This window comes from Cannabis sativa, chromosome 1 (assembly GCF_029168945.1).
Source record: "Cannabis sativa cultivar Pink pepper isolate KNU-18-1 chromosome 1, ASM2916894v1, whole genome shotgun sequence".
NCBI classification, from domain to species: Eukaryota; Viridiplantae; Streptophyta; class Magnoliopsida; order Rosales; family Cannabaceae; genus Cannabis; species Cannabis sativa.
The window spans coordinates 50,618,172-50,634,091 of record NC_083601.1 but is presented as its reverse complement, the minus strand read 5'-3'; the positions used below and the strand labels follow the sequence as shown (position 1 = coordinate 50,634,091).

The 15,920-nt window shown below is 31.3% G+C and overlaps 2 protein-coding genes across 3 annotated transcripts; both read left to right on the top strand.

Moving 5' to 3' along the window:
* Positions 1-1,610: 1,610 nt before the first annotated feature.
* Positions 1,611-4,564, top strand: LOC115705559 (serine/threonine-protein kinase RHS3). Of its 2 annotated transcripts, XM_030632921.2 has the most exons (4): positions 1,668-2,095; positions 2,312-2,391; positions 2,469-3,286; positions 3,366-4,564. In XM_030632921.2, the coding sequence occupies exons 2-4, from the start codon at positions 2,353-2,355 to the stop codon at positions 4,252-4,254; spliced, it is 1,746 nt and encodes a 581-aa protein (XP_030488781.2). In that variant the 5' UTR covers positions 1,668-2,095; positions 2,312-2,352; the 3' UTR covers positions 4,255-4,564. The 2 variants fall into 2 exon arrangements, with proteins under 2 accessions (XP_030488783.2, XP_030488781.2); XM_030632923.2 differs by having other exon boundaries at positions 1,611-2,391.
* A 1,408-nt stretch (positions 4,565-5,972) lies between these two features.
* LOC115705560 (cytosolic isocitrate dehydrogenase [NADP]) lies at positions 5,973-10,257 on the top strand. The gene is made up of 15 exons (XM_030632924.2): positions 5,973-6,240; positions 6,932-6,975; positions 7,105-7,214; positions 7,385-7,422; positions 7,527-7,604; positions 7,707-7,760; positions 7,851-7,952; positions 8,081-8,175; positions 8,282-8,385; positions 8,474-8,542; positions 8,627-8,742; positions 9,209-9,243; positions 9,317-9,459; positions 9,544-9,666; positions 9,757-10,257. The coding sequence occupies exons 1-15, from the start codon at positions 6,189-6,191 to the stop codon at positions 9,848-9,850; spliced, it is 1,257 nt and encodes a 418-aa protein (XP_030488784.1). The 5' UTR covers positions 5,973-6,188; the 3' UTR covers positions 9,851-10,257.
* The last annotated feature ends 5,663 nt before the right edge of the window (positions 10,258-15,920 follow it).

Genomic DNA, 15,920 nt, shown 5'->3' with positions numbered 1-15,920 from the left:
TACCTTTACCTTTACATAATAGCAAATTTTGAGCTCATAAAGTTATACATTTATAAAGTAACATATGTTGCCCAACTGAGAAATTGTTGGATTAAAAATCTTATTGTGGAATATGTATAATATATATGCTAGGAAGAGGTTTCAATGGTTACATATTTATTGTAACCATCATGGTTACATTTTTTTAAGCTATTGGATTACTATTTAATGATTGTGATTAATTTGGAAATTAAATAAAAATAAATAAAAAATAAGTTGTAACCTGAAAGTAATCTAATCATTTATTTCCTTATAAAACTTTAATTAAGATTAATTATATTTTAAAATTAAATTAATTATAATTATTAATTAATTTTTTGCAATTTATTATTATATAAGGATCTTTTAGCAATTTATTTTTTTATACTTAAATTATTTAAAATTTTATAGCAAAGTTTTTTATAATTTAAAATTATACACATATAATTTCATAATTTAAATTTTATTATACTTCTAATCTTAATTTTAAATTATTACGCATAATTATTTAATTTTTTTATTTAGATATTTAAAAAGTAAAAAATGAAATAAGTTGAAGGATTTTTTTTAAAAAAATGGCTGCACTTGTTATCGATTGATTAGCTTGAGACCTCATACTTAGTTCATATAATTGTAACAAAGTAATTAATTATTTGAAAATTTATTATAAGAAGAGAATTTTAATTTGTGTCAAAAGAAGTTTAATTTTTGAAAAAAAAAATAAATTTTTTTGTAAATATTATAATTGAATGGCTTAATTATTAAAATAATTCAAGTAAGGATTTAAATATAAATATTAATTACTAAAAGAGGTCTTGTTAAATATTTAATTAATTATTTTAAGAAAATAGTTAATTATAATTAATTAAATTTTTTTTTAAAAAAAAAGTCTATCTATTAGTAACCTGCTATTACAGGTTAAAGAAAAATACAATATGGTTACAATAAAAATGTAACCATTGAATAGTCACCATGGGGCTCTCAGAAAAGTCCCCAATATTAGAGTTTTTTTTCTACCAAATAGATTATTGTTACATCCTAAAGTGATTTTCTAAACTTTAGTAATGCAACACATAGGATTATTTGTAATCATAAATAAATAAAAATAAGAAGAATTATATATATGAACAATTTTATACTTATATATTGTTTAAGTATATTTTCATTTAATTTAAATATCTTCTATAAAAATACACATAATGATTCATGCAAAAAAAAAAAAAAAAAAAAAAAAGCATATTGAAGAAAATAAGAAGCAAAACCTAACTTAATTCCTAATGACTATCACTATCTGCGGTGCCCCTTAATTAATAAGATAATAATATATATTTATATATGTATGAAAAATTAGTAATTATTTTTGCTATTTATATATATTTTTAATATTTTTGGTATTAATTAATAATTTTATTATATTTTTATGTATAATAAAAAAAATTATATTTTGGTGTCCTAACAAAAAAAAAATTATATTTTAGTGTGAAATAGTACTAAAATATTGTAGGAAAAAAAATACAAAAAATGGCATATGTAAAAGAACAAAATAGGATTGATCACATTAGAAGATGAAGTGTGAGATTGACCACCACCCACTAATTTTTTTTAAAACAAAAATAAATAAGAGGATAACATGCCTAACCATTCATTCATTCACGTAATATTAGCTATGACCATTTCTTAACCCTCTCCTCTGTTTTTCTCTTCTCCTACCTAAACATACATACAATCCTTTTATTCTATTTATTAATTCTATTAAAAATTTAAATAAAATAAATAATAATTTTTGCCTAAATGTAGTAGGTACTATAATTTTATCTCCATTTTTGTTCCATAATTTTCTCTCATCTCCTGAACATGGGTGGTTCTTTGGTAATGGAGTACCACCAACTTCTACTCATTCTCAATACCCAACTCCCATTTTCTTTCTAACATATCTTACATATCCATTTCTCTTTTATTTTCTCTCCCATTTTCCTGGAAAAAAACAAACTTGTTATTTCTTTTACATTCATGACAACAAAAACAAAAGACACAGCTTGAAGCCACAAAAGGGTCTCTTTCCCATTATCAAATCTTGGTTTGTGATCATTCTTTGTTCTTTCTTATTGTCATTAATCTTTTATTATTCCAAACTCTGACCTTTTCTTTGTCTTTGTATTGTGTGTCTCATATCATTACGTGCTTACCACAAACTGGTTTTCATTCTTAATGCATTTTCATTATCATCAATTCTTCTTTATAAGTTTGACTTTGTTCAATTGTATATTATTAAGAAAGTAATGAATTTGAACAGGAATTTTCATTGAGGAGGGCTATTCTACTTTTGCTTTATCCATGTCTTTAAAGTCTATCATTGGACCTGTCTCTTCAGAGGTAAGTATAGTGTAAATTTGTGTATATATTGTAAAGGGGTGAGCCTAAACTCATGCAGATAAACTGTTTGATCTCAGGACAACTCATTTGGAATTCCAAAGAAACTACAAGGTGTCCCCAAGCATGATGCAGATTCAGGAAACTATCATTCCCATGACAAAAAAGTTGAGGGAATAATGAATCAACCAATTGTCTATTCAACAAATAATTCATCATATGTAATCCATCATGGTGATAAAAAACCAAATTCAAAGCCAGATTTGATCATAATTCACCCATCTAAACCAGAAGAAGTGTATCATGATTCAAAAGTTGTAACTGATTCAACCACCATTACCACCACTACTAAGTATAGCCCATATCCTAGCCCAAATTCTAATATGCAAACTACCTCCTCAACTGGGACAGTAGGAGAAATGCCTGCAAATTCTAAGACAAATAACCATGGACAAGTCATGATCAATAGGGGTCGTAGTAACAGCTTAGAGAACTCCTCTACACATTTTAAGCCTCACACCGGTGGCGATATAAGGTGGGATGCTGTTAATGCAGCTTCTAAAGGGTTCCCACTTAACCTCAGCAATTTTCGACTACTCAAACGGCTCGGTTATGGAGATATTGGTAGTGTTTATCTTGTTGAACTTAGAGGAACCAAAGCTTATTTTGCCATGAAGGTGATGGACAAAGCATCTCTAGCTAGTCGAAACAAGCTTCTTCGAGCACAAACAGAAAGGGAGATACTTGGACTTCTTGATCATCCATTCTTGCCTACTTTGTATTCATATTTTGACACTGACAAGTTCTATTGCTTGGTTATGGAGTTTTGTAGTGGTGGTAATCTTCATTCTCTTAGACAGAAGCAACCAAATAAACACTTCACTGAAGAAGCTGCAAGGTCTGTCTCTTACTTTAACATGTTATCTTTGAATTCTCCATTTCAATCCATTGTATTTGTAATCTTTCTTCTTAAACAGGTTTTATGCATCAGAAGTATTGTTGGCACTTGAGTATTTGCACATGTTAGGCATTGTTTACAGGGATTTGAAACCAGAAAACGTACTAGTAAGAGATGAAGGCCATATCATGCTTTCGGATTTTGATTTATCGTTGCGGTGCTCGGTTAGTCCAACACTGGTGAAATCATCCTCTGTCAATGTAAGCAATGGGGGTAACAGCACTAGTAATAATGGGATTTTAGATGATGAATTTGCTGTCCAAGGCTGTATGCAACCATCAACTTTCTTCCCAAGAATCTTACCAAGCAAAAAGAATAGAAAATCAAAATCAGATTTCGGGCTCTTTGTCAATGGCTCCCTTCCTGAACTCATGGCAGAACCAACAAACGTTAGATCAATGTCATTTGTGGGGACACATGAATATCTAGCCCCAGAGATCATAAGAGGAGAGGGACATGGAAGTGCAGTAGATTGGTGGACATTTGGTATCTTCCTTTATGAGTTGTTACATGGAACAACACCCTTTAAAGGATCAGGCAACCGTGCTACACTCTTCAATGTTGTTGGACAACCATTAAGATTTCCAGAAACACCACAAGTTAGTTTCGTTGCTCGTGATCTTATTCGAGGCCTTTTAGTTAAAGAGCCTCAGAAGCGAATCGCATACAAGAGAGGCGCCACAGAGATTAAACAGCATCCATTTTTCGAAGGAGTTAACTGGGCACTAGTGAGATGTGCTATGCCTCCTCATGTGCCTGACCCTGTAGATTTCACTCAGTATGCTACTAAAGAGACACCATCATCTGCTGATAAGAGAATCCCAGAAGTTAAAGGTGTCAAAACTAATAATAGTACTACTTCTTCTTCTCCTGATGATTCTCCTTACATTGATTTTGAGTACTTTTAAGACCAAACATACATTCTTTCTTTCTTTTTCCATTTTAATCTAAAATATAAATCCTTGGAGGAGACTTTAAATGTACAAAAGAGGAAAAGTTGGAACCAAGTTAGCTGTATCAATTGTAAGTTTTACCAAAGTTGTCTTTTGTTTTCCTTTAATTCTTTTATTCTTTTGTATTTTTTTAAACAAATTTTTCCTTCTGTTTGTACACATTTGTATTTATATATCAAAGCTGAAGTTGATGGCTTTGTCAAAATATACATATTGAATATAGTTTACTTTAAATTCTTTTAAATTAGGTAAGTTTTGTTCACATGATTTTCAAGTTGTTTTATTTTTTTCATTCCTTAATGTGAATAATATTTGCATATACAATATACAAATGGCACTTTTTTTTTTTGAAAATGAAAGTAATCATTTTATTAAACGAAAATCTCCGTTACCAAACTAGGCAACAACTCAACTGGAACAGTGTCCAAGTTGAACAGGCAATCAGGGTGAGATATAGAAGCCCTCACAAAGGAATGAGCTGCTACATTTGCTGATCATTTTACAAAGGACACTTTTGTAATGCATCTAACATCCCTATAATTTTAAAACATCTTCTAATAATTTACTATCTTCAAATTATGGTTCAAAAAGTTGTGTCTTTCACACTATTAAGGGGGAAAAAAAAGACATGAATATAGTAAATTGTTTTACCTCTATTTTATATATAGTAAATTATTGATTTTTTTTTTTTAAAAAAAAAAAAAAATTGTTCAAAATATGAACAACAACCGAATGTGGATTGTAGGCACAACCAAAAGATTTCCTTATTATTCTATAAATGGTTATTATAGAATTTTTAGTTATTATTATTCAGAAATGGTTAATAGTAGGGCTATTCATACAAACTAAAATACCGCAGTTTAAATTCGGACCGCGATAATATGAATCATTGTAGATCGTAATCGGGAAAATCATTTTAAATGGTTTGGTTAATCCGGACCGTTTACAACATAATAATTTAGTTGCAGTTTGTAATAAATAGTTAACAGTTAAATCGGACTGGATTGTTTATAATAAATAATTGATTTATATATTTTTTATATATGATTATATGTATAATTTTAATTTTTTTTTTGTGTTAAGTTTTTTATTGTATGAATTTTAGATTTTTATATTATATTTAATTTTTGAAAATATTTTTACATTGTTATTTATATATTATAGATTTATTATTTATCTGATTATATATTTTGAAAAATAAAATTAAAAATACTTAAAAAAGAGTAGAGTAATTAGTAATTTTTTCCGGCGAACTTTAACATGTACTAAATCGTGTTCCCTGAACTTTTTTGGCCGTTAGAAATTCCCCCCGAACTATTGAGATTGTTAAATTTAAGAACTTTTGTCTAATTTCATTCAATTTTACTGTTTCAGTGATTGTTTATGTACTAAACCATGCTCCCCAAACTTTGATATCTACCAAATCATGCCCCTTAAACTTTAATATGTACTAAATCATGCCCCTTGAACTTTCATCCATGTTAGAATTTTTTTACTAAAATTAGACAAAAGTCCTTAAATTTAATAATCTCAATAGTTCGAGGGGAATTTTTAACGGCCAAAAAAGTTTAAGGGGCACGATTTAGTACATGTCAAAGTTCAAGGAAAAAATTACTAATTAAGCAAAAGAATAATTATAAATTCACTTAAAATGTTATAGTTTGGTTTGAACAAGGTTAGTGGTGGTACTTCGAGGGACCCACCGACGGATTTGGTCCATTTGTAGCTCTGTAATGTGTGATCTCAGTTCTGACTCTTACGTTGACTTTCTTCTCAATTCTCAATTCTCAATTCTCACATTGTAAATTGTAATATATAAATACTTACACACCATCACATAGTAACTCTCACACTTCTCTTTTCGGTGGCTACTTCTTCATAAGCCCAACATGGAGAATTTCCAGAAAATTAAAGTGACCAATCCCATCGTTGAAATGGATGGTAACCCTTTCTAATTCTCCCTCTCTAATTTTATTTCATATATATCTTTACGTATCATTTCAATCTTTCTGCTTCATTCAGCGTATTTGTCTCTTATTTAGACTTACGATTTCTTAAATTTATGTTGGTTTGATATAAATTCAATAACTTATCTAGTCTCATATCAAAGAAACAAGCTCCAATTCATGAGAATCACTGTATGGGAATGGAGAAATACGATTATATAATCTTCAAAATTGGATTTTTAACGATACCCAGATTTTGTTTTTCGCTTGGAAAGGGATTTTCGATGTTGTATTATTGTTAGTATAACTGATATGACTGTAAAATTTTATAATGTTTTAATTTAAAATATTTTTATAGTTCAAATTTTATGGCCTGGTCTAATCATAGGTTTAATTTTTTTTTTATTTATCAACTGTACATTTATAAATTTGATTTTATTTTTATCAACTGTACTTGGGTGATCTCCATGGTGATTGCAGCATTTTGCATAATTAAATAACACAATATAACTTTATATACTGTAGTTTGCCTGATGAATTGCTCCATAAATTTCATGAGAGTTAAGTTTGAAATGTTTGTGCATTTCTGCTCCTTTTCTTGTTTCCATTACATTTTTGTTAAAGAAGTATGTACTTGTCCTCGTGTCTAAACATGGGTTCTTCTTTTTCTTACCTCTATCAAACAGGAGATGAAATGACCCGAGTTTTTTGGAAATCAATTAAAGACAAGGTATATCTATTTCTTGTGATGATCTTAGTTCTTAATTAATCGACATCCTATAATGTTCCACAGCTTGGTGTTCTGCACATTTGATATTGTTACAGCTTAGTAGTGATTCCCTCTTTTGTTGTTTCATAGCTTATTTCTCCTTTTGTGGAGTTGGATATCAAGTACTTTGACCTTGGTCTCCCAAACCGAGATGCCACCAATGATAAAGTCACGGTCGAAAGTGCTGAAGCTACTCTTAAGTAAGTTCTGTATCTTAGTCTTCTAGGTTTCTATCTTAATCTCAAACATTCTGAATAAGTAAAATGTAATCCAACCTGGTATTAATATTTTGCTTATTATGCTACGAAATCGTTTTGTCTTGCTTATGCTCTTTCTGTCTGGCGTAATTTTAATCATTTCATCTGTGTAGGTACAATGTAGCAATTAAGTGTGCAACTATTACTCCAGGTGGCTTTCCTAACCTAGCTAGGATCATGAATGTAGATTACTTGGCTTAAAAACTGTTTGAAATTCTTGACTAAAGGTACGTAAATGGCATTTTGATATGACAGATGAAGGACGTATGAAGGAGTTTAACTTGAAACAAATGTGGAGAAGTCCAAATGGGACAATACGAAACATTTTAAATGGTCACTGAAATTACCCTGATGCCTGATTGTTATATGTTTCGCATGAATTTTCTGGGAATTGAACTGATTGTGCCTAGTATGTGCATTTGTTGTGTACAACAGGTACTGTATTTAGAGAACCAATCATCTGCAGAAACATTCCTCGCCTTGTCTCTGGTATGGTGATGTGTGTTCTTCTCATTTCAGCTCAGTTCTCATCATACAACGAGGGCTGATTTCTTTTTCTCTTTATTGTCTGATTCTCAGGATGGAACAAACCAATTTGCATTGGAAGACATGCTTTTGGTGATCAGTACAGGGCTACTGATATCATTATTAAAGGACCTGGAAAAGTAAAATTGGTTTATGGTAATTTCCACTTTTTATTGGACTTGCAGACTTGTGTCAAGATAATATGCTGCTGTTTTTGTTCCGGTTCCTAATAATATTATCTATCATTTGTTACTAATTATCAATTGCTATCACAAAAATTATAGAACCTAGTAATGGAACCGAAGTGAAGAAAGAGATGGAAGTTTTCAACTTTACTGGTGCAGGAGGTGTAGCATTAGCCATGTATAATACCGATGAGGTTCAAACCAACTTTTTTTCACTTTTACTTCAAGAGGGTGTGTCCGTAAATAATTTACAAGATTTATTAAATTTTAATTATTTTCATGTTTCCAAATGATAAACAGTCTATCCATGCTTTTGCTGAGGCTTCAATGAACACTGCCTACCAAAAGAAATGGCCCCTTTACCTTAGCACTAAGAATACCATTCTTAAGAAATATGATGGAAGGTCAGCTATTTGTTACTACAAGTACACTATGAATCTATGATACATTGTCAACCTCTTACTCTTTTTTGCCTCTCCTACTTTTGTGAAGATTTAAGGACATTTTCCAGGAAGTATATGAAAATGACTGGAGATCCAAGTTTGAAGCTGCAGGAATATGGTGATGTACCCTTGCAAGCATCCTCGTGGTTGTTTTACGTTTTGTTTTCAATAATTTCACTGATAATATGATTGGACAGTGTAGGTACGAACACCGTCTCATTGATGATATGGTTGCATATGCTCTTAAAAGTGATGGTGGCTATGTTTGGGCATGCAAAAATTATGATGGCGATGTACAGAGTGATTTCTTAGCTCAAGGTCTGTATTTATTGTGGTAGTTCTCTGGCTTACAATTATCTTTCAAAGTTTACTTCTGATTCTTTTGGAATTGTATTGAGCTAAGGTAGCATTTGGTTGGGAAGAATAAAAATATAGGAATGGGAATGGGAATGAGAATGGTAATAGGAATGGAATGGAATGGAATAAAATTTAAAATTCATAAAAAAAATTATTAAATTTTTTCTCATCATGCATTGGAATGGTCTTTCCCTCCATTTCAAAATGGAATTGTCATTCTACCAAAATGGTGGAAAGACCATTTCATTGCAATGACATTCCAACACTTTAATATGTAACTAAACAAAGGAATGGAATGAAGATTGTTTCCTTTCCTTTCTATTCCATTTCATACCTCCAACCAAACGCCACCTAAGTGTACTCTGGAGAGTGTTTACTAAGGTGTATTTTTGTTTTCATCATAAATAGTTTTTTCACCTTTCTACAGGTTTTGGGTCTTTGGGGCTGATGACATCAGTGCTGGTACATTTAATCATCACTTCTGTATCTAAGCTGCTTTTTTCACTTTATATTGAGAAGTTGGATTGCAATCCAGGTGTGCCCTGATGGGAAGACGATTGAAGCCGAGGCAGCCCATGGCACAGTCACCCGCCATTATCGAGTTCACCAAAAGGGAGGGGAAACAAGCACAAACAGCATAGCTTCAATCTTTGCTTGGTCACGAGGACTTGCTCACAGGTATCACATCAGTATGATAATACAAGAGCTGTTTTCCCATAGCAATAATTGTAATTTTTTTATGAAACAATTTTATTTCAACAGGGCAAAGTTGGATGGCAATGTCAGACTTTTGGATTTTACTAACAAGTTGGAAGCTGCATGTGTTGGTACTGTTGAATCTGGGAAGATGACCAAAGATCTGGCCCTTCTGATTCATGGACCGAAGTAAGTACATTTCGAACAAATTTGTTCCGAAAATTATGAGAAATGCTTTTCATGTAGGACATTACATAGAAATTTTGATGTTTTGTGTAGGGTTACCAGGTCTAAATATCTAAATACAGAAGAATTCATTGATGCTGTAGCTGAGGAGCTTAGATTTCGATTATCTAGCAAGGCAAAGCTGTAAAATCTTGGTCACTGACTCACAATTGCTCACAATTGCTCTCAATTTGGTTGAGATTCTCAATGTGTCATCAGCTTCAAACATAAAATAAAAATCTGCATCATTTCATGGTTAACTAAGAAATAACCAAATTACTTTCTTTAGATGGAAATATGTGACACTGATCGAATAGTAAGCAAATAAGAATAAGAGAATAAATGAAATGAGTTTGTCTTTATATTTCAAGAAGGGTTTGTAAATTTTTGGACCATTTTGATGGAGGTATTTATCCTCTATTTATAGGGATTGTAAGATTAATTTTAGTTGGCAGAAGATCGTGCCTTTCATATGTGTAGTTGGGTTTGATTCCTTTTGTTTGAGCAACTTCTCTTTATCATATTTGATCGTATAAACATATTTCAATTATAGCAGGATAAGTTCACATTTGATACGTTTTGTTTTGGATAATTAAGATTTTATCCCTCGAACTTTGATATGTACCAAATTATGCTCTTGAACTTTTAAGGTCGTTAAAAATGTCTCATAAATTATTGAAATTGTTAAATTTGAGAACTTTTGTCTAATTTAGTAAAAAAAATCTAACATAAATAAAAGTTTAGGAGGCACGATTTTATGCATGTCAAATTTCGAGAAGTATAATTTGGTAGATGTCAAAGTTTAGGAAGCATGGTTTAGTACATAAACAATCATTGAAATAGTAAAATTGAATGACATTAGACAAAAGTCTTTAAATCTAACAATCTTAATAGTTCAGAATTAATTTTTAACCACTAAAAAAGACATGATTTGGTACATGTTAAAATTTAGGAGTAAAAATTCTATTTAGCCTTTTGTTTTTATCAAAATTATTAAGGGGTTTTTTCATTTTTACACTTCAAAACAGTTTTTTTATATTTTTACGAAATTTTACATAGAAACCCCTATTGTAACTAGCGCTGCAACCTAAATTGCAACAAAAAAATCGTATAGAAACTCCTATTGCAACTAGCGTTGCAACCACTTTAGAAATTCAAACCGTAAATTTAAAACAAAAAAATTAAAAAAAAATAATATATGAAGTAATTTCCCAATTATTAATCCGTACTTTGATACTTAGGAGGTTGAATTCAGTAACAATTGTTTTAAAAATGATTGTACTCGTAATTACATAATTAAGCTTACTTTGACAAAACTATATTGCCTTGAGTAATATTTTCATTGGTGTTTTAGAATTATAAAAAACATATTTAAATAATAAAATATTTTATTAATTACTACAAAACCAATTAAATTTATTAAAATAACAAAATCAATCAAATTAAATTAAAACTAATAAAATAATCTCTCTCTCTCTCTCTTCCTCAACAATCATTAAAAAAAATAACAACAATCAAATCCCCATGAACATGAACATCAAATCAGTATATTTTGTTATAAGCCAATTATCACAGCCTCAATAGAAGTTAAAAAGTTACTCAAATATAATCTGTAAAACATGCCACTTCTCCAAAATCTTAACCAACTTGAACCCATCACATACCATACCCAACTCATTGACCTCTCCAAACTTTGAATAATGCAAATAGGTCTAAATTTAAATGTGTAGATTTTAAGAAAAAATAATTAAATTATTCAAAAATTATGTATAGAGTGGTGCATGTAAATTGTTGTTAAATTTTACAAGTATTGTTAACATGATTTTTGTTGAAGTCGTTTATTAAAAGAAACTAATACTTTTACTATTCTTGTAACAAAAAATTGTATTTTTACTATTCTATTTATTCAGAACAAATGATCAAGAAGATAAAATGCTTTTATTGAAAAGAGATATACTTGGAAATGTGTACGTATATTCAATATGAAGTACAAAACATCATCAAATTTCAAAAAAGAACATTATAGAAAAACCCAACATTTCCAAATTTAAAAAGAACATAAAGAACAAACATTATAAAGAATAAAGTCATGAAATATGAGATTCTCTATTTCAATGCTAGAAAAATGAAAACCACTACTAGGGCTCATAGAAAGAAATAGAAAATCTCATATTCTTTTACAAACATTAATTAATTAATGTTTGAATCTTGTTGTTGAGCAGTTGCAGGCATACCCAACATGGCCTCCAATACTTTTTGTGTTTGTTGATAGGAATTCTGTTCCAATTTGAGAATTTTATACAATGCCAATAGTTTCACTCTCACTTTAAGTTTGACATCATTGAAAAATTGCTTGAGGAATTCAAGTTTCTTAAGTTGTGAATCAAATTCTTGATTGAAATATTCCTCAATGGATCCAACTCTGTCTTGAGAATGATCATAATTAGTTGACCCAGAAATATTAAACTGTTTCTTGTACTCTTTTACCACCTTCTTAGCCTTGTTATTCTGATTTTTCAACTTCTTGTTCTCCTTCCTCTTCCTCCTCTTCTCTTTCTTCTTCTCCTTCTTTTCCTGTTTTCTCTTCATCTCCTCCTCCCTCTTCCTCCTCCTCTCCTTTGGCCCTTCTCTCCTCTCTTGATTCTCCATTACTGATAAAATTACAAAACCAATGTATATATTATATGTTGTAGTGGCGAGTGGGTAATTTCGTACGGTTCTTGGTTGTTGGTTGTGAGTTCTTGCACAAAGGTTTTTGAGGTTTAGAAACACATGCAATTGTCTGTTTATGTTAAAAGGGGTTACTTAAGACAACGTCTTATATTAATTGTCTTTCCTTTGTATAAATAATATTAACAACTTTAACTAGTGAGTTTTTAATGAGGTAATTGGTGCTTACAAAAATATAGCCTTTCTCTATTTCTTTTTTATTTTTATTTTAATATTATTATTAAAATAATTTTATTATTATTCGTCAATTATTGTCCTTGACCTTTAAATGTACCAAATCATACTTCCTTAACTTTTTAGGCTGTCAAAAACTATCACCGAACTGATGAAATTGTTGGATTCTGACGTGGATGAAAGTTCAAGAGGCACAAATTGCGATTGGTAAATATTAAAGTTTGCGATAGAATGATTTAGTACAAGAACAATCATTACATTAGTAAAATTGAATGAAATTTGAGTACTTGAGTATCTTGTTGCCTCTTGCTATAAATAAATGATGTCTCTCGAGAAATGCACAAATAATTCAGATTGAGTGCGCGAAAAATAAAACACACATGCGTGGAAAACGTGTATTTGCTTAGAAATGACACATGTCATTCTCAAGGAAACTAAAGCAGTGTTGCAATTGATATAGCTACTCATGGACGTACATGTCTCAAGATAGAATAAAGGATATCTTGAGCAAGTCTCCAGTACTTCCAAGATTATTGCAAGTGAGTTAGAACTTGAGGGGTAAATATTATCCCTAAATTCATGATAGAACACGTGTTACCATCTAAGCATTACACAAGACTACGTGGGACCCTTCGTGGGAAAACTCCACTTAATCATGTATTGGATAACAACAGTGTGGGAAGCGTGTAGCTACAGAAGGTAGTATAATCGGATACCCTCCAGGAGGTTCCTAGCATCATGAGAGGACCATTCTAGGATGTTGCAAATGTTGAAAACTTATTTTATCAAAATCTAGATTTATTAACATGTATGTTGATTATATAACTATAATCTAACATCCTAAATATGAAATTCTTAAAAACGATAAATAAACACATAAGAGGTATAGAAAATCTTACATTGATGGCAGCAGAATAATATGACTCCTTCCGTTTATATCTATAACCTTGATCATTTCTGTTGCAGAGTATGATCAAAATCTAAACCTGGATACACTAAAAGCAAGTATGACTCATGTGTGTATTTCAATAATCAAACCTACTTGCTACTCTATGTTGATGTATACTGATGAGTTTGAGATAAAGATCTGGGCAAAGCAAAGAGAATTCTTGGGATAGACATAAAGAGACCTAAGCCTGGCATGATAATACTTTCTCAAGTTGCCTACCTACAAAAAGTATTGAATAAGTTTAGAATGGTCAAGTGCAAATCAGTTGCAACACCACTTGCTCAACACTTCATGTTGTCTGCATCTCAATCACCAAAAATAGATGCAGAAAGAGCCAATATGAGCAAGGTTCCCTATGCAAGTTGTGTTGGGAGTCTCATGTACTCTATGGTGTGTTCTAGACCTGACTTAGCTCATGCCATGAGTGTAGTCTGCAAGTACATTTCAGACCCTGGCCCTGAACATTGGGAAGCATTGAAATGGACAATGAGGTACCTGCAAGGTACTATGGACGCTGGAATTGTGTTCAGTAAGGAGAACCAGTTCAAGGAAGAAATCACTTGCTTTGTTGACTCAGATTTTGCAGCAAACCTAGATGCTAGAAGGAGCCTAACAGGGTTTGTGCTCACTACTCTTGGGGGCTGCATCAGCTGGAAATCTAACCTATAGAAAGTAGTAGCCTTGTCATCTATAGAAGCTGAATACATGGCTGATGCATAAGCCATCAAAAAGGCTATATGGCTTAAAGGATTAACAGAGGAGTTAGGTTTCAAATCTGAGGATATCACATTTTATTGTGACAATCAAAATGCTTTGCATCTCATGAAAAAACCAATGTTTCATGAGAGGTCAAAGCACATTGATATCAAGTTACACTTCACAAGGGATATTGTGTCATCCAAGTAAGTGCAAGTGAAGAAAATAAGTACACGTGATAACCATGCAGATATTTTCACTAAAAGTGTAACTAGAGACAAGTTTAGGCACTGTCTAAACTTGTTGAGATTTTGGGACATTTAATGTCCTCACTCATTTATTTTAGATCAGAGATTAAGTGAGTCTAATCAGGTAAAACTGTTGGGATGAAACTCACTTAACCTGTCAAGTCAGTAGGTTCATCTATTTACTCATCAGATGAATCTGAAGAAAGTTGTTATTAGTTATAATAGTTGGCTTTAATACCAACTTAAAAGGGATCCCACCAACAATTATAAATATGAGTGTATCTACTCTCTCAAGGAGTTCTGATCTCTAACTCCAAGCTCATACTTCAGATTTCAGATTCAAGTTTAGAGAGAGAGAGAGTGTCCAAGACCATAATGAGTGTGTGTGGAGGGATGTAATGGGAGTATCACTCTTGAAGTAATTTCCATCAATGTGAGACATTTCTTTGTAATTATTCACTGTGTTGAGTTTTATTCTTGGACATATTCAATTGTGTACTACTGACTATTCAAGCAAAAAAGATCTATGATTCATTCATTCTCGAGCTAAGTTTTCTTTGTCTAATTTCAATTAAGTTCTACTTTTGATTTTATGATTGGTTTTAGTTTTGTTTGTGCATTCTTGAATATTGTTACTGCTATAACAACCTGTTTTGAGGGTGAGCATTCACCACAATTTGCTAAGGGCAGTTTTGATCAATATAGGTGTTCTCAAGATAAAAATTTTGGTTCTTCTTTGTTCTTTTTACAAGAAGGGGAAGGGCATGAGCATTGCACCGGTTGGTAATATGATTAAAATTAATGTTGATGAAACTATCTTTAGCAATCTAGATAAGTATGGGTATGGTTGGGTGGCGCAGGACGCTTCTGGTTAGGTTTTTATGGCTTGAACAGTAAGCCGAATAGGGGTGGTGATCATGTTCTCGCTGAAGCTATCAGGGTTAAGAAGGTCTTGAGTTGGTTGAAAGAAACAGGACGGCATGATGTGGTGGTAGAGTCAGACAGTTTGGTCACGATCCAAGCTATTCGAAGTTCATTAGATATGGCTTTTATTTTTAGGTTCTGCATTGATGAGTGCACACATGTTCTTTCTAGTTTGAATAATGTATTTTTAATTTTTGTCAAGTAAACTGTTAATCGTGTTGCTCACTATTTGGCTAGAGCTTCATGATTAAATGATTGTTGTAGCTATTCGGATTCTATGATTTCAAATAGTTTACGTGATATCCTTTTGAGTGATTTGTGTTAACTATTAAAAATATATATATAAATATATTAAAGACTAATTAGGATTTTTTTCTCTTGAACTTTGACATGTACTAAATCATGCCCCCTGAACTATTGAGATTGTTAGATTTAAGGACTTTTGTCTAATTTTAGTAAAAAAATTCTAACATGGATAAAAGTTCAGGGGACATAAT